Consider the following 22150-nt stretch of genomic DNA (forward strand, 5'->3'; position numbering starts at 1 on the left):
TTGCAGGCGACACTCCCTGATACTGTCTCCCTCTGACTGTGCCTTCTCATGGCTTCCCAGCCTGGGCTGGCATTGCTCAGGTGGAGCCTCCATCCTGCACCGTTCTGTGCCTCCCTCTGAGCCCTCTTGGTGCCTAAACGTGATGGGTCCCACCCGGCAGGCCTGGAGCGGGATCACTGGCTCTAGGCCTTCCGTCTGCAGTGTGTGCACAACCTTCCCTCGAGAATGCTGAAGCTGGAGAGCCGTGAAATAAGTCGACATCTGTGAGCACTGGTTTTGTTCAATGAAAGACTGTAGATGAGGATGACAGAAGCAGAAAGGATGTCTCTTCATCTTGCGGGCTGTATGCACCGTACGGGTGGCAGCCTCGGGGCAGGTGGCCTGGCTGATGCTGGCCACTCCTTAGATAATTGATTTGAGAATTTTTTTCAGCCCACTGCCAGGCAGCCTCGCCCTCACTGGCAGCCTGCAAAGCGACACTGAAGCTGGAGGGGGGGGCGTGGACATTTACAAACTGTTTTAGTCAGTTACTAGCACAGACAGAAGGGTTTGTGTGTGTGTGTGTGTGTGTGTGAGAGAGAGAGAGAGAGAGAGAGAGAGAGAGAGAGAGAGAATATACTTACCTACTAACCTGCCCGTGTGTGTGGAAGACAGAGGTCAAAGCTAATTGTCTTCTTCAGTCGCTGAACACCTGATTTTTTGAGAAAAAGGTCTCTCTCTCTCACTGACGTTGGATCTGGCAGTTTTGGTTGGACCAGTTAGCCAGTGAGCCCCAGGGATCCGTCTGTATCTCGCTCCCAGCACTGGGGTTGCAGACATTCATCACTATGTAGCTTTTAACCTGGGCTCTAGGGATTCACACTCAAGGCCTCATGCTTACACAGCAAGCACCTTATTGGCTGAGCCATCCACCCCTCCCGTTGACTGGACTTTCTTCATTCTCTTTTTCTCTAGCAACCGAACTCTAGGGAACAGAAAACATCTTTTCAGATTCTGGTGCCAAAAATAAACCACCGGAAGCAAGGCAGAAATTAAGCACCCACAGATGGAGGTTGCTCCAAATTCACAATTCACAATGGTTCAGGGTAGGGCCCGATGGAAGGAACGTCTATGAAGAAAGAGAGCTGGGTTTGTGGGATCAGCAGAGAGCATTTGGGCCTCTGTCCTCCATGCATTCATCTCCAGAGCCCTTGACTCTCTCCTCTGAGACAGGACTCTGGCTCTACCCCATGTCCTAGGTATAGGACACACTATGGAAACACATCTGTGCTTCCTGTGTCACGCTGGCCTCTGTCCTGCTTCTGCCACTTTGTAGCTGTCTAGCTCAGGTCATCTCTGACCCTCAGTGTCCCTGTCTACAAATTGGATGTTGGTAATGCTTCATACTTTGTGGGATCAGGTTGAGGACACTGAATGGAGGTGAAGCCCTGGATAAGCAGGCAGGGCTCAGAGGGTGATGGCCGTGTCGCATGCGTGCTGGCTCTGACATGTGCAGTGTTTGTGCCCGTGTCTGACACAGAGCAGTTCCACTCTAGACTGCCCTAGTTACACTCCACACCGCCTGAGGACCGGGATTTAAAAATAAGACTTGAATTCTCTGAACTCTGGGGCACAGGGTCTAAAAACGTACTATCTCCCCAAGTGTTCTGAATCCTATAGTTTGCTGAGTGTTTGGGGGACAGAGATGCATCTGGCACAGGTGTAGAATTAAGTTCAGTCAACATCTACTTTGTCTTTGAAGGTTCACAATCTACTTTCCCATTTGGCACATCATGCCAGGGAGACAGACTCTGCCATCAAGCCACTAGGGACTTTTCTAGCAGCCATTGAACAAATGACTGGGTTTGAAATCGTGACTGCTGCCTGGACGATGTTCCCTCAACAATGTTCCAAGAAATATATAAATAAGAGTTCCTAACTCTGTCTATGTGCCATAGCTGATATTGCCTTTGTCCACCACAATTTCACACAAAGCTGAAATTGTTGCAAAAAAAAAAATCCTTGAACTCTGCTACTAGGGGAGTGCTTTGAGGAAATCGTTAGGTGTGTGGCAATTATTCACATGCCCTGGTTAAGTCCAGTCCTAACTCTGCCACGAAGCCCCGCTCACTCCAGAAAGGCTCAGCACCACCGTCCTGCAGGGGAGCCCCAGTCACAAAGGCACAGGTGAACAGAGATGAGCAAACAGCATCACGGGAGCCTGTGATGAAACTGTTTTCTCATAGCAAGCAAACTTGAATGAACCTGGGAACTGTGCGTACGCTGTGATTAAAACAGTGGCCCAGGTCCCATTCACTTTCAGCTGAAAACCCGTGGTTTATTACAAGCCAAGCTAGGTAGGGGCTCTGGACATTGATACAGGAATGTGTCCATTAAGACAGGCCTGTGGAGGTAGAGACCACCCCATGTCCCAGCCAGGAACTGAGATGCTAATTGTGTGGGTGACAGCTGCGATGGGGTTGGGGACAGACACATGTCTAGGCGTCCTGGGGGCCTGCCTTCCTTGAGGTGTACCAGGGATGCCACAGGGAAAGAAAGCGACCATCCCTAATATATCCACCTCTAGGCTGGCTCTTGTCCCCTGCAGGTGGCCCGCCAGCTTCAGCCTTCCGTGGTGTGGATCCAAGACACGGAGAAAACCTTCTACAAAAAAGTTCCGCAGGCTGAGAGGCTGGTGAGTCCTCCTGGTGACTTGCTTTTCATTCTCTAACGTTTTTTCCCCCTTCCTCACAAGGGACCGTCTCTACTTTTCAAGAAAGTCTTAGCTTTTCAAAACAGTAAAGGAGACACAGGGGCTTTAAATCCTTCCACAGTAGGGCTCTCTCTGCCTTAAGTGCTTGTCAGTATTTGAAAGAAGCCAGTGCCTTGATTTTTTTATGAGGCATAATTTGGAAGAAAATGGGAAAGAAGGAAGGAGGGAGGTTTTTCAGCCCAAACATGATTCAGAGCAAAGAAACAATTCAGAGAACTCTGCTCAGTTACAGCCAGGGGCACACACGGAGTTATTATTACAATTTCCTATTGTTCATAATAACAAATAGCAAAGGGCCTGAAATTCGTGAACAAAGGCCATCAACAGCAAAGCTAAGTGCCCTGCATTGGGGCCTCTGGGGAGCTCAGTCTCAATTGCTTCCTTCCTCCTTTTCTCTCTTTTCAATGGCCCCCTCCCCCACACTTCCCCCCACAAATCACCAGCAAATTTCCCACAAGTTAAAGAAAAAATAACAGATACGAGGGCTTGTTATCCCACACCAATTTGTAGCAAAGCAAATAGTGGTTAGCTGTGAATTTCTGATTAAATCCGCGAGGATTTTAATCACTTATGTATTATACATCATTTTCAGCAGGTAGAGGTGATTTGGGTAAAGCCCGAAAGCTCCGTCTTTGCTTCTCCAAATGAGCTCTGATTGCCCTGTCATTTCAAAACCTCTTAGGGAGACTCATTTGTTATTTCATCTGGGAATCTGGTGGTTAGCTCCCCCTGCTGACCATGTCGAGACATTGAGGAAGAAAAACGTCCCAGTCCGAGAAACTGATGACAGAAATCACCTCGTGATCATCTGTCTAAAGGCATCGTGCGTCTAAAGGGGAATGCAGGGCTACGCTCTGCCAGGGGCCACATGCATGATGCAATCACAGTGTGGCTTGCTAATGGGCATGGCAACTCGCTCTCCCACAGGACTTCAGTGTTGTGAAACTCAAGGGGTTGGTTCTGCCATTCACCTTAGCCGGTTGCATGTCTTCCATTAAGTAACTTAACCTCTCCTAGTCTCTGCTTATTTAACTATCAGCCACAAGAGGCTCTGACTTCAGGAAATCTCTCTGGTTTCCTCTCCCATGATCCCCTAGCACTACCAGTTAGCTGTCAGATACTACAGCAACCCAAGTCCACAGAGAATGTGAAGAACGGGACCTGTTGATGAGAGAGGTCAAAGGCCAGTGGGGAGGGATGAGAGTACTTTATGGGATGCTGGTGGCGAGTGGCAGGATGAGACCCCCTGCGTGGGGAAGCAGTGTGCCAGGCGTGAAGCCGGCGGGACGGAGAAGTCAGGGTACAGACAGACCACCCCTCCAGACCCACATCTGCCCGTCCACTCTTGTCTCCCCAGGCCTGCAAACACCATCCACGGCTGAGTCCGTTCTGTAGGAGAGGAAGGCTGGGGAGGCGCAGGCCTCGCTGTGGACAAATTGAACTTTTTCTCTGCTCGCATGGGCGAGAAGATCCGTGACTGTCAGGGGGAAATCCCCCACACTGAAGACCACGGATCACACCCTGCACAAGTCGCAGAATATTATTAGTTACTTTTCTATTGCTGTGATAAAACAACATGGCCAAGGCATATTATAAAAGAAAGCACTTAATTTGGCTTATGGTTTCCGGGGGTTAGAGTCCATGATGGCCTAGTGTAGGCATGGCAGCAGGAAGGGCTGGGAGCTCACATCTTGGTCTGAGAACTGGAGGCAGAGTGTACTCGGGGAATGGCATGAGTCTTTTGAAACCTCAAAGCCTGTACCTACAGACACACCCCCCCTTGAACAGGCCACACCTCCTAGTCTTCCCAAACGGTTCTACAACTGGGACCAGTTATTGAGATATTAAGAGCTTATAGGAACCATTGTCATTCAAACCACCACGTAAAATATCCCACTGACTTTGAGTAAAAGCATTCCTAAGGTGCCTAAACACAAGGCCCAGGGGTGACCCAGCCACCCCAGCAGGAGGTGAGGCTGTGGGGAAGATCCAAAGAACGTGGGCACAGCAACTTCCAGCCTGACTCAGGGGAGCAGGGCCCCAAAGTTCTCAATGCATTCCTGCCATGCCGGGTCTGATTTCGCACTCTATTTACCCAAGCTCTGCAGTCACCAGTGGACACCCATGTTCAGAGGAGGCGGCCAAAGGCCAGGCCAGCAATTGTTACAGTGGGAAAGAGGACTTGGGACAACATTCTCACCAGCTCCTGTCCACATGGAACCCAGAGTTGTTTTTTTCCCAACATATCCCAGTCTCTATCCCAAAGGATTCCCAGATCTCCAAACTACAAATGCCCAGAGAAGAAAACATCTACCTAAACCAGGAGGCCGTTTCTGACTGACCACCGCCACAGCACAGAGAGCGAGGCCACTTGGCTCAGAGTGGCTTCTTGCCATGCTTGGAGATTCAAGAAACATCCCTTGAAATCATAGCCACGGTGACATATCATCCCAGTAGCTCTGCCTCAGGTTAAGACTCCCACATATGAAAATTCATGAAGCTTGCCCCAATCTGAGCAATGAGATGATGGAGAAGGTCTAGTCAGCCAGGAGACAACTGGAATGTGGAGCCTGTGTCAGGATGCCACACTTGTGGGGTGTGAAGACAGGTTCTGGCAGAGACGGCAGATAGAAAAGACACAGCAAACACATCAGGTCAACTCCCAGCAGCCCTGAGAGGAGGCCTGGTGGTCTCTCACTAAAAGAAAACAATGACTCAAGAGAACACAACTAGGAAGGAGTAATGAGGGATTCAGAACAGGCTAAATATGGAGGCCATACCTTCAGCATGCCTGGGTTCCCCTCACAGACTGGAAGACCTTTAATATGAAACTAACTTTCCCCTTCTGCTACAGGGCCAGTCCTCTGTTCCATCCTGCATCCCATGTCTCCCCAGGACCATATCTCTCCTGGGACCTGCTTTTGAAAACCTCTTGTCTTAGGAGCCAAAAATGAGGAACTCTGAAATTGTCCCCCTCCTACTTATTCCTGATCCTCCGTGTCACCCCGGCAACCCTTGACAAGGCCTCAGAAAGGTCAGAAAGGTCAAACCCCGTGGGGAGTGGATTCACCCACACTGCTTTGAGGAGACCAGCCCTGCCTTGGTAGACCCTTGCCGGTGTCTGCCCCATGGTATTGCTATCACCAGACGGTCAGTCGCGTCAGAGATGAAAATAAAGTCTGAGGCAAGGGTGCTGCTCCTGCATTTTCTGCACCATTACCTTTGTTACTCCATCTAGCCCCAGCCTTCCTTGCCTCCACAATAGGTCTCCACCGGGGAATTGCTTGCTTTGCTGGCACTGGCTGTGGTGCTCGTTTTTGTGGAGCTAACTGCAGAAAACCAAATTGAAATTGCCGTGTGGATGCTAGCCACTAATTTGAAATTGCTCATAGTAATACAGTTGTGAGAGACTGGCAGGCCAGCCGTGGGGGGTGGCGGATGTGGAGGTAGCCAGCTAATCAGGAGACGTTTCCCCGCATGATTGATGAGCAGGTCTTGTGCTGAATGAACAGCTCTGAAATGGAACTGTACTGGTCTGAGCACTGGGGAGTCGGGGACTGGATGAACACGCCTCTGCCTTCTCATTCCCAAACCAGGAGAACGTATCTCCTCAGTGTGAAGGTGTCGCCACGGACGCCACCCAGGATCAACATTTGTCATCCAAATAGGCTACTTAATTTTAGATCTCCCTGCCACTTCGGGGCATGCAAGTAACAATATCCCACCCCAGAAAGGGAAGAGTGGGCACTGCCATCACCATAGCAACCGGGCTACTAAGGGTAGATGGGCTCAGCCATGCAGGTGTGTCCCTGTTTCGAGCCTTCTGGAACCCTTAGATCAGCCGTTTCTCCACCAGTCTTCGGGTGTCTCCCACAGGCTCCCCTCCCACTCTATCCACCTACACGAGGCTTGCTTGCCCTACTTGGCTTCTTAAAGGACTGGTCTACCCTCCCCGTCTCTGCTCACCCCTCAGCCTGCCACCATCCCATCTCCCTCCACAGAAAATCTTTTAAAAAGCACCAGGTCACACAAGCAGCACAAGACTTTCTCAAAATTATCGAGAAATTCCAAAGACCTAAATAAACAGGAAGACATTCAGTATACTTGAGTTAAAGATTTAATGTTGCTATAATGGAGGCTTAAGTCAAGTTTCTGTAGCTGTCATAAAAACCGACTTGAGAATGGAATGGTTTATTACAATCTTATAGGTCTGCTGAGGGAAGCTAGGGCAAGACCAGGGGACAGGAACTGAAACAGAGACCATGGAGGAATGCCACTCACTGGCATGGTTCCTATTGTTTTCTCTCTTTCTTACATTACTCAGACCACCTGCCCAGGGGTGGCCCAGCCCACAGTAGTCTGGGACCGTCCACATCAAGTGTTAATCAAGAAGATGCCTCACAGGGCCGGGCGGTGGTGGCGCACGCCTTTAATCCCAGCACTCGGGAGGCAGAGGCAGGCGGATCTCTGTGAGTTTGAGGCCAGGCCGGACCGACAGCCTCGAAAACAATACAGAGAAACCCTGTCTCGTAAAAAAAAAAAAAAAAAGAAGAAGAAGATGCCTCACAGATATGCTCACAGGCCAATCTGATGGAGGCAGTTTCTCCACTGAGGGCCCTTCTCCTCATGACTCTAGCTTGTGTTGACAAACTAACCAGCACAGGTGACATCACCACGAGATCCACCTACAGGTGCAGTGTAACCCCCACAAACATGGCTGCTGACTCCACCACATATATTTAAAGCTAATCCTAAAGTTTGTGTGGAAATTTAAGAGAGCCAGATAAAATAATAAAGTCCCCCAATTTTAATGGGCTAAAAAAATCTACATTTTTTTCCAAAGAAGACACATGATGGGCCACTAAGTTCATGAAAAGAGCCAACAGGTGCCATCATGACCAAGGCTGGGACTGGGCATCTCTGTCAAAACTCTCTTCCCATGCTTCCTCTTCATCTAGCTGTACCAGTCAGGCTTAACTCTAAGGCAGGCACTGTCCATGGCAACAGGACGAGCTCTGCTTCTCCCTGGGGTCCACGGCAAACTCATCCACACTCCAGCATCTCCTTGGTGCAGACGTGACCCTGAAATGCCTCAGCCTCCAGCGGCCCTCATGCTGCTCCGGTTGCAGAGACCTTGGTGACATGATATCCAGGGCCTCGGATCCTTGTGGAGCCTTGAGTAGCAAAGGAGAGTTTGAATCCATCTTCTAGACAGCACAGAATAAAGTGGGTAACTTCCGCTAAGAAGTGAGTCTTCTAGATGGCCCCTTGAAGGTCGAGGTCCTGGGTGTTTCCTTCCTTCTTCCCATCCTTCTCTGCCTGAATGCCAGAGGCAGGAAATGGTTACAGTAAAAAGTCAGCCAAGCAGGAGGCACCTCCCAGTGCTCATCCAGGGGCACTCTTAGAGAGGCCACAATCAGAACGAGTGCCTGTCCCCACACACTCCGCCTCATTTTCTCCGCTTTTCTCCCTGTGGCTTAGTCTCTCCCTCCCTCCCCCTCCCAGAATGAACCAAAACGCCTGAAGAAGCACCTTCCCAAACTCCTGAAGCTCCTGAAGCCAGACGATAGGATCCTGATTGTGGGGACCACACAGCGCCCTTTCGACGCTGAGCTTCAGTCCTTCTGCAGGGTGTACCAAAAGATCATCCTGGTGCCCCGACCTGACTACGCCTCCAGATACGGCAAGTATCCTAAGGCCTTCCATGCGGCACCAAGGCCTGACCACTGGGGTTTGCTTGCAGGCCAGTAGAGCTGGAGGGCTGTGGGTGGGCTTAGAGCAGTGACTCTCAACTTTCCTAACGCTACAACCCTTTAATACAGTTCCTCATATTGTGGTGACCCCCAACCATAACATTATGCTATTTCATAATGGTAAAATTACCACTCTTACAAATCATAACATAAATATCTGTGTTTTCTGAAGGCCTTAGGCAACCTGTGTAAAGGTCATCTGACACCCCCCAAAGGGGTCGTGACCACAGGTTGAGAACCACTGGCTTAGAGGAACTTGGGGACTTCAGGAGCTAAGTTGCTAGTGACTCTATCTGCAAAGAGTGTCACACACAAAGCACAAAGAAGTCTCTGGGACCTGTTATGTCCCTACCCACCTAGGGCTTGTCTATCACGTAGGGTCACTGTGTTCTTCATAGCCAGCCAGACCAAAAGACCAGAGGGAAGGTGGGTTGGTGGGTGTGGCCGGCAGCCTGGCAGGAAAGGAGGATATGAAGCATCAAGGAGCCAGGCAGAGACGGTGGGAACTGAAGGGCTGTGCTGTGGGGAGCAGGGAGAAGAGTGTGCCATGCGGAGCTGCAGAGAAGACCGTGCTCCTCTCAGGGCCCCCCTTCATCACTTTTCCTTTTCTTTTATTGCATTACTTTACATCGATTTATTGCAAGGACATGGGGTGTTCACTTTAAGGGACTACAATATGAGGCCTGTCTTGGGACTGAGTGGCTTCTGTTGTCTGACATCACAGGCCATTGCAATCTGTGACAAAATGCCAGGCATCTTCAAGAGCTCAGGTCATACTATAGATTCTCCCCTGATTGTGTTCGGGCTTCATCACCGGAGTGGAGAAGACAAAGTGCCTCTCCTGGGCCCAGGGCACATCCACCATGGGCCTGCTTCGCGGACATTTCTTCCCAGTAGTGATTTGTCTGGCCACCATTTTTGCCGTTGTTATAAATACTGTGGGTGTTCCCCTTGGGACCTTGAGGCTTTCACTATCAGTGCAACAGAACATCTGTCTTAGAGAAGGACCGATCCCGCCTCCAAGGTGATCACAGCAGTTTCCGCCAGCCCTGCGGGAGGCTGCAAATCCACGGCTGGGCCACTACTCGGCCATTTATCTACCAGCAGCAAGAGCTCCAGAGGCTTATGAACACACACACACACACACACACACACACACACACACACACCTGCCACAGGGCTGAGTGGGCTGAGTGGGGTGGTGTGGGCGGAGATCAGCAGGCAGCTGGAGGAGGCTAGAAGAAAAGCTTACCAAACATAACTCAGTGTCTGCCTGGTCCCCAAATCAAGCCACTGTACAAACCGCCCCCAGGTTGATGAATGCCTCGTGTGGTCCTCAGGAACCCCCCCCCCAAGCCACCCTAATGCTTCACCCTAGCTGTTCTTCCCCAGGGTCTACCTGGCTAATTACACAATTCATCACAGGCCCCACCCACTTGGGATGAAAGCAGAGGCAATGCCTTCACATTTGTATGGGACTCAAGGCCCCTGGGGGTCAGATGCTCACCCAAATCATATCACTTAACTCTTTCACCTATGAAGCACAAGATAAAATAAATGTTAAGATACTATGTCATGGCCGGCCCAGCCAGGGTCGGGCCAGTTGGAGCCATCTAAAGTAGCTGGCAGGGCCCAGATTCTTCCCCTTCTCCACAGAGGAAGGGGAATATGGATTGGTCTGCAGTGAGGGGCCTTCCCTTCCAAAAGAGGAAGCCCATGATGGAGTTGGAGCGCTGGCCCAGGCAGTGAAATGCTTGCTGACCTACGTGTGGGCCTGAGCTTGGACCCCCAGCTCCCACTTCGCATCTGGGCGTGGTGGTGCACACCTGCTGTCCAGCTCTGGGGAGGCAGGGGCAAGGGGCTCCCTAACTCCACCCGCCCACCAGCAACCCTGGTCAAACTCAGTGAACTCTGGGTTCAAACAGAGACTCTGTTTCACGGAATGAGGTGGAGAGGAACTGAGGGAGATATCGGACATCAACCTCTGGCTTCTGCATGTGAGAACATGTACACACAACACATACACACACACACACACATCAACCTCTGGCTTCTGTATGTGAGAACATGTACACACAACACACATCAACCTCTGACTTCTGCATGTGAGAACATGTACACACAACACACATCAACCTCTGGCTTCTGCATGTGAGAACATGTACACACAACACACATCAACCTCTGGCTTCTGCATGTGAGAACATGTACACACACACACACACATCAACCTCTGACTTCTGTATGTGAGAACATGTACACACAACACACACACATCAACCTCTGGCTTCTGCATGTGAGAACATGTATACACACACACACATCAACCTCTGGCTTCTGCATGTGAGAACATGTACACACACACACACACACACACATCAACCTCTGACTTCTGTATGTGAGAACATGTATACACACACATCAACCTCTGGCTTCTGCATGTGAGAATATGTATACACACACACATCAACCTTGGCTTCTGCAGGTGAGAACATGTGCACACACACACACACACACACACATACACATACACACACACACACAGGAGTCCCCACCAGAACGCCCCTTATCCCACCACACTAGCTCCGCCCCGTCTGCACTCCCCCGTCATACCAGCTTCCTGCCAGGCCTGGGCCCACTGTGGAGCTCCTGTCTCAGCTGAGACTTTCTATGCCAGGTTCCATAGGTTCTGAGGACAGTGGCTCCAGTAGCACCAAGCACCACAGATTATTATTTCTTCCTCTTCCTCCTCTCCTTCTTCTTTTTCTCCTTCTCCTCTTCTTCCTCTTCCTTCTCCTCCTCTTCCCCTTATCCTTTTCCTTTCCCTTCTCTTGAGACAGCTCTGGATGGCCTGGAACTCACTGTGTAGATCAAACTGGCCTTGAACTCCCAGAGATCTGCCTGCCTCTATCCCACCCAAATGATGGGATTAGAGGCATGTGCCGTCACACCCATAAGACACATTCTTTTAAAGGTTAACAGATCAAACTCGTCAACCACAAGGTGGAAATCAGGCTTCTGCTCTCATCCACCCTGGCCCTGAGGTGACAGTGGGCAGGAGGACAAGTCCCCTCTCATCCACATTATGCCTCCACTCAGGGTGATGATTCTTGAACTGTCTGCAAGGTGTGCACATTGAGAAATTTTCAGAACAGTGCTACACAAATTCTAGCATTTATTTTTTAATGATTTTTAGTTGCCATATAAAATAGTGAATTTCATGAAAACATTGTCATGCTGTATCATTGTAGCTTGCTAAAGAACCTCCCCCACCCTCCAGTCCCCCTCCACCCCCACTGACTGGTCCCTTTCTTCCCTCCAGATAGTCTTCCTTCTGTTCTCATGGTGTGTGTGTGTGTGTGTGTGTGTGTGTGTGTGTGTGTGTGTGTAAGTCTGGTTTCTGTATATAAGAAACATTCCTGGCAACACCAGACTCTGCATTCCATGACTAGTGAATCCTCACTGGTGGAGAGAGAGGCAGTTGGATGGTCTGGGCTGGAAACATCCAAGGCCATACCTACTACTACCTGACATGTGGCAGAGACAGTATGAAGGCTCTGTGTCTGGGGCGTCCAGACTCTCACTGCCCACCCACGGACAGTTCCGCCTCATGCGGTCCTATGTATATGGAGACTGAAGCCCATCTTGACTTCTGCTGGGGCTTCGGCTACCTATGACTCTCCCCTCCTCACATGCCAGAGTCACCACTGGAAACCACTGGTGTTTTTTTATAGATTGAGAATGGTTGGGCAAAAGCCAGAGCTGTTTGCAAGTGACACTGTTGTCTAGTTGAGGCTGCTGTCTGCCATTTTTGCTGGAGATTGTGTTTTCTGATTTCGGATGCTGTGCTGTTTATATTTGGATGAAAATTCTATAGGCTTGCTATGTATGTTCTGTCTCTAAACACACGCACATGCACACACACACAAGTATTCTGCGGTTTGTGTTTCATAGTTGATGATTGGGGGTGGGGTTAAGAAACTTGAAGGCAATGTTAATAATTTGAATAACAGCAGTAATGCAGGTACAGAGAAGCCCCTGCTTCTCACAGGCTGGGACTTCCAAGTATGTCGGGTACACTGCTCTATTTTCTTCTCCCACTAGTACTAACTGGGGTTCCATCCCCAATAAACACACTAAAGACAGTAGAATTCCAACAAGTTGGCTGTTGTTTGAGCCAATAGGAGCACCCCATGGCCCTGTATGCTCCCCCACAAGCTGCCAAAAACATCTTTCTTCATGCTGCAGCAGTTTGGCTCATTCAAGGACCATACACCCAACCTAGGGGTGAACACTGGGTAATTCTTATCTGGGCCGTGGTGCTCCCTAACATAGTCATGGGTCTTCCCTCGGCCATGTCATCCCTCATTGTAGCAAGCAGAACTTTACATCTTGGCTGCTTTGAGTGAGTGGATTCATGGAGTCATTGAATAGGCCCAGAAGGGACCCCAGACCAATAGACCCAATCATCAGATCTCCATTAGAGTGGCCATTTTTAAAATATAGTTTTGGTGTTCCTTGGGGAAGTTAAAATGTTCTGAGGTCTCACCAGACATTCCCAATGAAGAGAAAGACAGTCACAGAACTCCTCACCCAGCCGGGTTTGGAAACAGCAGGCCCCGGTGATCCCCTTGAAACTCCCTGAGCAATAGGAACATAGCTTGCTGGACATGATGTTATTGTGGAGATCATACAAGGCACTGACTTGTCTCTAAAGTTAAGCTCCACAAAGCATTTTATGACTCATTTTTACAGGGTCCCTGTGCTCCAATAGAAGTGTCCTTCTACACACCCATCTGATGGGCTGCAGTCAGCCAGAGTACTAACTGGGAGTGGGTAGGGGGAGAAGAAGACAAACTTGCTGTTTGATCCAGTGTGTGGTGCTGATAGGTGCTACATGCAGCCTGGCACCAACTAATAAAAATTGGGAATCTATGTTCCTATTCCAGCTACAATGATAATATAAGAAATGAACCTCATAATTAAAAAGAGAAAGGCACGCATCTCCCGCTTATCCACACTCATGGGGAAAACATGACACTCTGATGAGCTTTGAATTTCCCATCTTGGAAGTTTTTAAATATTTTTACAGGTGCCATATTAAAACCATATGGATTTCTTTTTTCTTTGTGAATTTACAAGGGACCCGAGTGGAACGACAGACTTGTGGGTCTCCAGTATGCATCTCCAATACTGGAAAAGTCCCCAGAGGAGATGCATCTAGCCGATTCAACTGTCTGCTCATTTGAATTGCAGACCAACTGGGGTGGGTTTCTCTGAGGATTCCTCTCTTGATGAGTAGAGACCTTGACTGGTGTTGTTGACTCTGCCATAATTTTGTTCTCCATCTTTCCCACTGTCTTGGATGTTGACAGTTCTGTGGAAACAAATCATTCTCCGCAATGGAGGTGTGCTCACCAACTCCTTGAACATCAGTTGCCTGTCTAAAGTCACTGATGGCTTCACTCAAGGGCAGATCGTCAAAGTGGTCAAGGAGGTGCTCACGGACCGCAGAGTCCGGCAGCAGTCTCACAAACCGCTCACCGCCGTCGAGTTCATCACCATGATGACCACCATGAACCCAGTGTACAAAGAGGAAGAAGAGAGCTTCAAGGTAAAGAACACCCTGCTAGCCAAATCCTAGACAAACACTGGTCACATGACATCCTCTCCCCTCCAGCTTCCAGGTTCCATAGATTCAAGTCCTACCACATGCAGGGAAATTTGAAATTCACCATTCTGAGATCACAAAATCTTTTACACCTCGGTCAGTTTGTCTTGTGAATTTTATTTTAAGAGCACGTGTCTTTTGGATCTCAAAAAAACCTGTCATCTGTGGCCTTACCTCTAGAGTTATAAACAGCCAAATTTCAGGATTCAAAGGCACAGATTTCAGAGCTGGGAATGTGGAGGTGGAGCTCAGTGGCTCAGCATTTGCCTAGAATGTACAAGGCCCTGCCTACCACAAACAAATCAACCCCTCTTCCTCCTGCTCTCTCTCTACTTCTCCCCCACCAGCTAACTTCCGATTGGTTCCTTACCACATGGTGAGTATCTGGCAGTTTCTTCCCAGTAATTAGGGAAAGTGCAGGCAAGGTCCAGGATCTCAGCACATGCTGCTGAGTCAGGGGCCTACGTCTTGCTGAGTCTTTTCTGCAGCCTGCCATGGCTGTCAAAGCAGGGGCTGGGTGAGTGTCTGGGCCCCGCATTACCTGTGCCAAAGAAGGTCACCATAGTGTCACACTGTCACCAAAAGGAGGCTTCAAATTTTCATTCAAGATTCTCACCTCCAAGAGCCTGCTCAAATTTCCTCTAGAATGCATTACTTTCCCATCAAGCCTAAAATTGTTTTTAACTTCCTACTTTGTCCCAAGTGCTTCGGTGAGAAACAGTAAAAATAATGTCCCAGTAGTAGTGTCCCAGCTGGAGAGTGGTGAGCACTTCCTGCAAAAATTCAGAGGGAGAGCCGGGCAATAGTGGGGCACACCTTTAATCCTAGCACTTGGGAGGCAGAGGCCAGTGAACTTTGAGTCCAACCTGGTCTACAGTGTAAGGTCCAGGACAGCCAGGGCTACACACAGAGAAACCCTGTCTCAAAAAAAATTTCCAAAAAGGAAAAAAAGAAAGAGAAAAAGAAAATACCCAGAGATAAGTTGGGCTTTAATAGCCTTGCTGCCTGGGCCACCTGTGAATCATAACATAAGAACCTCTTACACAGAGTGTACACAAATGACGGTGGCTGATTTCCAAAAAAACTCTTTGCAAGACAGACAACAGGCTGGGTTTGGCCCATTGCTATGCTTTGTCATCCCCAACAAAACTGAAAAAGAAAACTTCAGCTTCAGCCAGTTTGTTGAGCACTTGAGGTTTTTTTTTTATTCTATCCTGTTAGCTGTTTAATTTAACATTATGATGCATTGACTGTGTTAGTTAACAAATATTCATTATCTCCCAGTGATATAATCTTTTCTGAAATTCTGCCTTTTTCACCCCTTTCTAAAACACTGAGTTCCCTCCTTATTTTGAGGAATGTGGTTTAGCATGTTAAAACCTAAAACTGTTATTTTTTAACTTTGCAAATTGTTATCTAGGAGTTAGGGTGTTTGAGGGCTGATTGTGACTCTGGGCAAAAATGCATATGCCCCTTGTCTCCATTCTTGGTGGAGTTAGTTATCCTGTTCATTTCTAAAGAAATAAAATCATTTCTCCACCATTAGCCTATTCCCCAGTCATTAGTGCAGCAGCTAGGGCAATGCTTGGCCCCAAGTAGATGTTTCATAGATTTGTTGGTGACTTGTTTATTGAACAGATGGGATGATGTCATCACACCACTAGATACTGTGATGACCACTGCTGACATGGTGCACAATCTGAACCATAAATTTTCCCGAACTGTGTTTCTGAGAATGTATCTGCTGACCTCATAGCTCCTTAAGAACATTCTGTCCCATTCCTTGGATGTGGTGGAAGAAACGTGGAATGTTATGGATGATATAATCATTTAGACCTCATAACCTTCTATTTTATGAGGAGAGGGCCTGATCCATAAAGAGGTGTGGTGGATGTCTTAGTTAGGTTTCTATTGCTGTGAAGAGACACCATGACCACAGCAACTCTTACAAAGGAAAATATTTAACTGGGGTGGCGTACATTTTCAGAAGTTTAGCTCATTATCATCGTGGTGTGACATGGTGGCCTGAAGTCAGACATGGTGCTGGAGAAATAGTTTGCAGGCAACAGGAAGTCAATGGAGTATCACACTGAGCAAGGCTCGAGCAAAAGAGACCTCAAATCCCACCCCCACAGCGACACACTTTTTCACGGACACACCTACTTCAACAAAGGCACACCTCCTAATAGTGCCACTCCCTTTGGGGGTCATTTTCTTTCAAACCATTACAGTGGGTAAGTAAGAGTCTCTCAAAGAGCTTGGTACACAGAACTTGCAAGGCAAAGGGAGAGTAAGCTTACTGTAGGCTGACCCTAATATCTTCAGACCAGCCTAAACTATTATAGTGAGTTCAATGGAATCCTGAAAGTAGATGAGGAGATCAGAAAGGAGAGTGAGAGGGGGCCATTGGAGGGGTACTCACTGGCATCTAGCCCAATGTCACTAGCCTGTGGGTGGACAGGGAACCACAGGCCAGAAGAGCAGGGGCCTGGGGAAGCAGCAGAAGGCAAGAGATCAGCCTCTCCTCCGGGGTCTCCAGAGAGGTGCACAGTCCTACCAATGCCTTGACCTCAGATGGTGGGATCATTCCAGAACTGTGTGTGAGGTCCTAAAGATGCTGCTGTGAGTACTGATTTAAGTAATTTTCTGAAACAACAGAGAAGAAAGGAAAACAATACAAGAAACAGATAACTGCAGGGCACTCAACCAAGAGCAGCAAAGCTGCAGTTCATGACTGACTCCAAGACCACATTCATTAGCTGGACCCTAAGCCATAGAATTAAGGACTCAGACTGAAGTGGAGCCAAGGCTAAGAGAAGGATACAGGGGTCCTTAGATAACTCTCAGACAGGTATTAGCCTCTGAGATAATGCATTTAGCTGAGTCCTAGGAGCATAAGATACACATATGTGAGGAAATGGCAAAATGGGCCCTGCATAGAATTGGGATGCTTCCAGGTGGCATCAGAGAGTTTGTTCAATAAGTCTTCTATATTATATTGAACACCTTGCCTGCACATTATCTATCAAGGATCCATATCAACACTACTCCAGGGCACCAGAATCTATCTCAACCTGAAATGCTAATATGTTTCAAAAAGTATATGATCATTGAAACCTCTGAAGTCGTTATCAAAAGCAAAAAGAAAAGGCATTCTGTGTGGAAGTGCATTCAAGTCAAGGGACATCTGATTCCTACAGGAAACATGACACCTGATGAAAACAAGTTCATAATAAAAAAGCATTATAACCCAGAATGGAATAGCATGGGGAGGCCCAGCACATATCAGTAACAGAACTGGGACCACTACGAACTTACAGAAAATCTGAGGGATACTACATATTAAGTATGATTAAATTATAAAAAGTCAGAAACATTACATGGGAGAAAACACATATACCTGAGAAAAAGAAACAAGTAGAATATCTACTACTAGAAAACAATAGACATTAAAGTGAAAATTAAATGAATATGCTATTTGTTGCTTAGACATAAGAGCCACTAAATGTAACCTTCAGGTGGACAGGAACCACAAACTGTTAAAATGAATGTGAAAAGCAGAATAGGAAAATGTTGTTGAAGGAGGGGAGGAAGAGGGAGCTGGGATTGACATGTGAAGCAAGCTTGTTTCTAATTTAAATTAAAAATTTTGAAAATTAAAAAAATATATTGTAGAAAATATAGTGCTTATGTAACAACAATTAATTTAAAAAGAGACTATGAAATTGAAAGAGACCAAAGAGAGAAATATGGGAAGGTTTGGAGATAGGAAAGGAGAAGGGTAAATGATGTGATTATATTACAATTTAAAAAATAATTTAAAAAAATGTAAAAGAACAATATAACAAAATGGTTTGAATACATATAATTACATGTTCAAGAAAATATGAATGTTCAAGTGAAAATATGATTTACACTAGAAGTTCACTTTTACAACAAAGCTAAATTAAATAATAAGAGATAATTGTCTTTTTAAACCACAAAACAATGCTTGTAAATTAAAATGTATAGTTGTTAAATAAATGTCAGAAACTAAGAGAAGGGTGAACTCTATAGTAGATAAAGTTGAAGAGAAAATCACAGAACTGGAAATCGATCCTGGGGAGTTACCCTAAAAAGGCATCACAGAAAAATAAAACAGAGAACATCTATAATAAAAGTAAAATTAAAATATACAAATTGAAAGAAGTTGATCTTCAACTAACAGAATTCTCAGAAGAAAAGAACACAAAATAAGTCTAAAGTAATGCCTCCAGAAATTTTTCCCAAATTAAAAGCATAAGGTATCAGATTAAAAATAAATTCTAGGCAGTCAAACAGACAAATAGAAGCAAATCCATCTTTGTCCATTATTAGGAGTCTAAGAACAAGATAACAAACAAGGCTTAAAAACTATTACATTGCCCCAAAGAAACAATATGGACATTCAAACCTCTCTTCAACAGCAAGAGATTCCAGGAAACAGTAAGTTATACCTTCAGAGTGTTGAGAAGAAAAAATGATCACTCATACCCAGCTAAACTAACACCCAAGTGACAGGAGAAAGCAAAGACATTTTGAGACAAATGACTGAAATAATCTCCCACTCACCAAAAACAAGTTGGTCCATGTCATGTAACCAGCAGGAATTCACTTTCTGTATACTCTTCCTAGAGAAGTCCTCCCACAAGTGTACAAGGGGCATGTAAAATTGTGAACTACAGCTAGAGAGAGAGCACTCAGGAGAGTACTTGCTGCTCTTCCAGAAGACTCTAGTGTGGTTCCCTAGTATGGTTCAGGTCATGTACTACTGCTATTATTCCAGCTCCAGGGGATCTGATGCCCCTCTTCTGGCTTACCCAGGTACCTGCACACATGTGGGCACACACACACACACACACACACACAAGAAAGAGAAGGGCAAAGGAGGAAAGGAGAAATCTTTTTAACTTAATTGTAAAGTGATAAACAGCATGCAATATAATAATTTCTCAAGGTTATCTGTAAGGTTATAAAGTGAAATGTTTCTCTGGTTTTGAACAAAATATTATCAGTGGCATGTTTTCCACAGTTGGGTGACTGCCTGTGGTCATACATGTCTACCAATTGAGCTGCTAATGGCTGACCTCACGTGAGGTAATGGGCACATTACCAGGAAAGCCACATCCTCAGGGCAGTCTTAATTAGACAGGACTGAAAGTAGAAGTTGGTATGTGGTTCTCTAGAACTACTAACTACCTGAGGACAAGTTTTAAGTCACAGAAACCCAAGCTAGAAATGCAATGTGACATTTGTCCTGAACACACATTAAATGCCCAGTGTCTCACAGCCACCTACTGTCCCCTTCCTAGCAGATTCATCTTTACATCCAGGATTATCTCAGTATATTCATGTTGTCTGATCATTTCCTAAACACCTCTTCATTTCAGAACTGGTATGCAAAAACCCCTCTTGGGAGAAAACGAATGATGTTGCTATCGGTCAATGGCATCAAAGAAAAGGAGAAGGAAAAAGGAAAAAAGAAAGGGAAAAAGGGGAAAAAGAAGAAGTAATTTCTTCCTTAGGAGCTACCCTGAGCATCTTTGAAATGGTGATGGCCCCAGGTCATCGGGGAGAGGCTCACCCCTGCCCACCTGGGGAAGCCCAAGGAGAAGCTAAGATGCAAGCAGCCATCCCAGGCACTGCTCGCTTGTTCGGCCATCCTTTAGGAGGCTGGATACCAAGCGAGGTGTCCTTAACAGCCAATTCTATTTATTGCCACTGTTCCTTAACTCATGAAACGTCTGTCTATAATTTAAGTTTTCTTTCTACATACCCTGCACTCTCCCCAACTCACACACTTGTCAGTATGAGCACCAAGACTATACCGTGTTAGGGAGGTCTCTCAGTGATGAGAGCACCATGATTGTATTGTTGGTACACTAGCTGTTTATTAACCCATGCACATTGTATATTTTATTGCACATATTTTAATACATTAATTATTTGCAGTAGTAATGAATATCACATAATGAAATAAAGCTGTTGTCCTTGAATTGACTTGGTAATCTGATTGTTGGAGCTAAGCAAGGTCTTCACTGTGGAGTCTATCACATGTGGATAAGACTCAGGAAGTGGGGTGCCCCCGCCCCCTCTGATATTTGGACCCCTGCACTGCAATGGCTGACCTCTAGAGGCCACCTGACCTCTGTAGTCTAAAGACTTGGCAAAAACCACAACATAAAAATGGGGTAGGGAATGGAGAGATGGTTAAGAGTGTGTTTTGCACTTGCAGAAGCCCTAGGTTAGGTTCCCATCACCCACATCACAAAGGTCACAACTGTCTGTCAACCCAACTCCAGGGAACTCCAACTTCAGGGACTCCAACACCCTCTTTGGCCTCTGAGGGCATCTGTACTCATGTATATATACCTACACATAACCAAAAATAATAAATCTTTTAAAAACAAGCATAGGGTAAGTGCAAATAAAACAAAACCCAAATGAGGAAATGTAAAGAGATAAATAGAAATATTTGAGGATAGGTGAGTTAAGGGGTCCAACATAGAAACCTTGTAAGAACATAGCAGGCTATTTTGTGGGAAACACACTAAATAGTGTTGAGGGCTTAGCTACAGCAAGGAGAGATAACTGAGATAGGGTGATTACATCTCAATGCTAAGGATACCTCATCTAACAGTTTGGAGTACAGCACAGAGTCTCCATGTCTCCCACGCACAGGCCAGGCCGGATATCCAAGTTCTCTAGGACCCAGCAGCATGACCCATGGCTCACAGCTCACAGGAAGACTAGTTCTCCCCCAAGCCACACATGTCCCAGCCTGTGTCTGTATGTGGTAGACAGCACAAACAAGCAGACACAGAGACCCTCGCTCGCCCTCGAGCCTTGGGCATGCTCTGTGCACACCTGAAAGCACAGGTGTCCCAGATAAATTCCTAGAATAGAAATTTCTGGGCCCAGTTACTGATGCATCCTTTGGATTCCGTGTTGTGCCCCTTTGCAAGAGTCGGGAGCACACAGGAGAGTCCTGTCACTTAGGCTCTGGGAGAGTCTGTCCCACCATATTCCACAAAGCGACTGCAGCTGTCAAACTGGATAGGCTTGTCTGAAATCACACTTAAGGCCCAGCCTGTCTCTCCCAGGAGACACAAAAGCCTTTGGAGGAAAGGAAGCAAGTGACAGTGGGGTCCAGTGGAAGGGTGGGTGAGAAGAGGGGACACACTTCTCTGCAGTTCTGCCATGGCCTCAGCTACTCCTGGGCCGTTATGTGGCAATTAGTGCCTCTTGAGCATGTTCCTAAGTGAAGGGGCAGTAATTAATGTCATTGCCCCTCGTTAAGGGAGCATTCTATGGAATAGAGTTAAGAGTTCCCTGGTGGTTCCGCACCCAGCCTGCCCTTGTGAAACAGAGCTCAGAGCACCTGAAACAACCTTTCTCAGGGGTATTCATTTGTCACCATATGTCTCTTAGCAGTTCTGCTTCCTTAGAGGCTTAAAGGCGGCCCGTCTGTCTTCTAGAATTTCCCATGGGCTGTCACCTTCTAGGTGATGCTCAGGAAGTTGCTGGGTGGTCCAATGGTCAAGAACATTACTAAAATGCTGTGTGGATGAGGGTACAGATAAAAACATTACTAAAATGCTGTATGGATGAGGGTACAAACAAGAACATTACTAAATGCTGTGTGGATGAGGGTACCCACAAGCTCTAGACAGCCCTAGGAGCTGGTCTGAAAGGTCAGGTTTACTGCCACTAGCCCCACCCCTCAGGGACTGCCAATTGTCAGGGCCTGATGAGGTGCATGGGTCAACTCTCCTGAATCCACATCTCTGTGTCACCTAGAAAACCCATGGCATGCAGGATGCAGTCCGGCAGCGTAGATGTTAGGTCTCACAGTGGGCTTTATGGATATAAGGGGAACCCAAGTTCTGGAGGAGGTGTGGTCTCTCCACCACACCCTGATCACACCCTGATTTTGTTGTTGGATGACGGTTTCAT

At 47.1% G+C, this 22150-nt stretch overlaps 1 protein-coding gene across 1 annotated transcript in view; it reads left to right on the top strand.

Annotated features, from left to right (window-relative positions):
- Positions 1-20190, top strand: part of Iqca1 (IQ motif containing with AAA domain 1) — a 110826-nt gene extending 90636 nt beyond the window's left edge. Inside the window, exons 16-19 of the mRNA XM_040753052.1 lie at positions 2588-2674; positions 8258-8435; positions 13881-14119; positions 19585-20190. Coding sequence (XP_040608986.1) covers positions 2588-2674; positions 8258-8435; positions 13881-14119; positions 19585-19707 — 627 coding nt within the window. The 3' untranslated portion in view covers positions 19708-20190. The remainder of the gene's footprint in view (positions 1-2587; positions 2675-8257; positions 8436-13880; positions 14120-19584) is intronic.
- The last annotated feature ends 1960 nt before the right edge of the window (positions 20191-22150 follow it).

Source organism: Mesocricetus auratus, unplaced genomic scaffold (genome assembly GCF_017639785.1).
Source record: "Mesocricetus auratus isolate SY011 unplaced genomic scaffold, BCM_Maur_2.0 Super-Scaffold_100010, whole genome shotgun sequence".
NCBI lineage: Eukaryota > Metazoa > Chordata > Mammalia > Rodentia > Cricetidae > Mesocricetus > Mesocricetus auratus.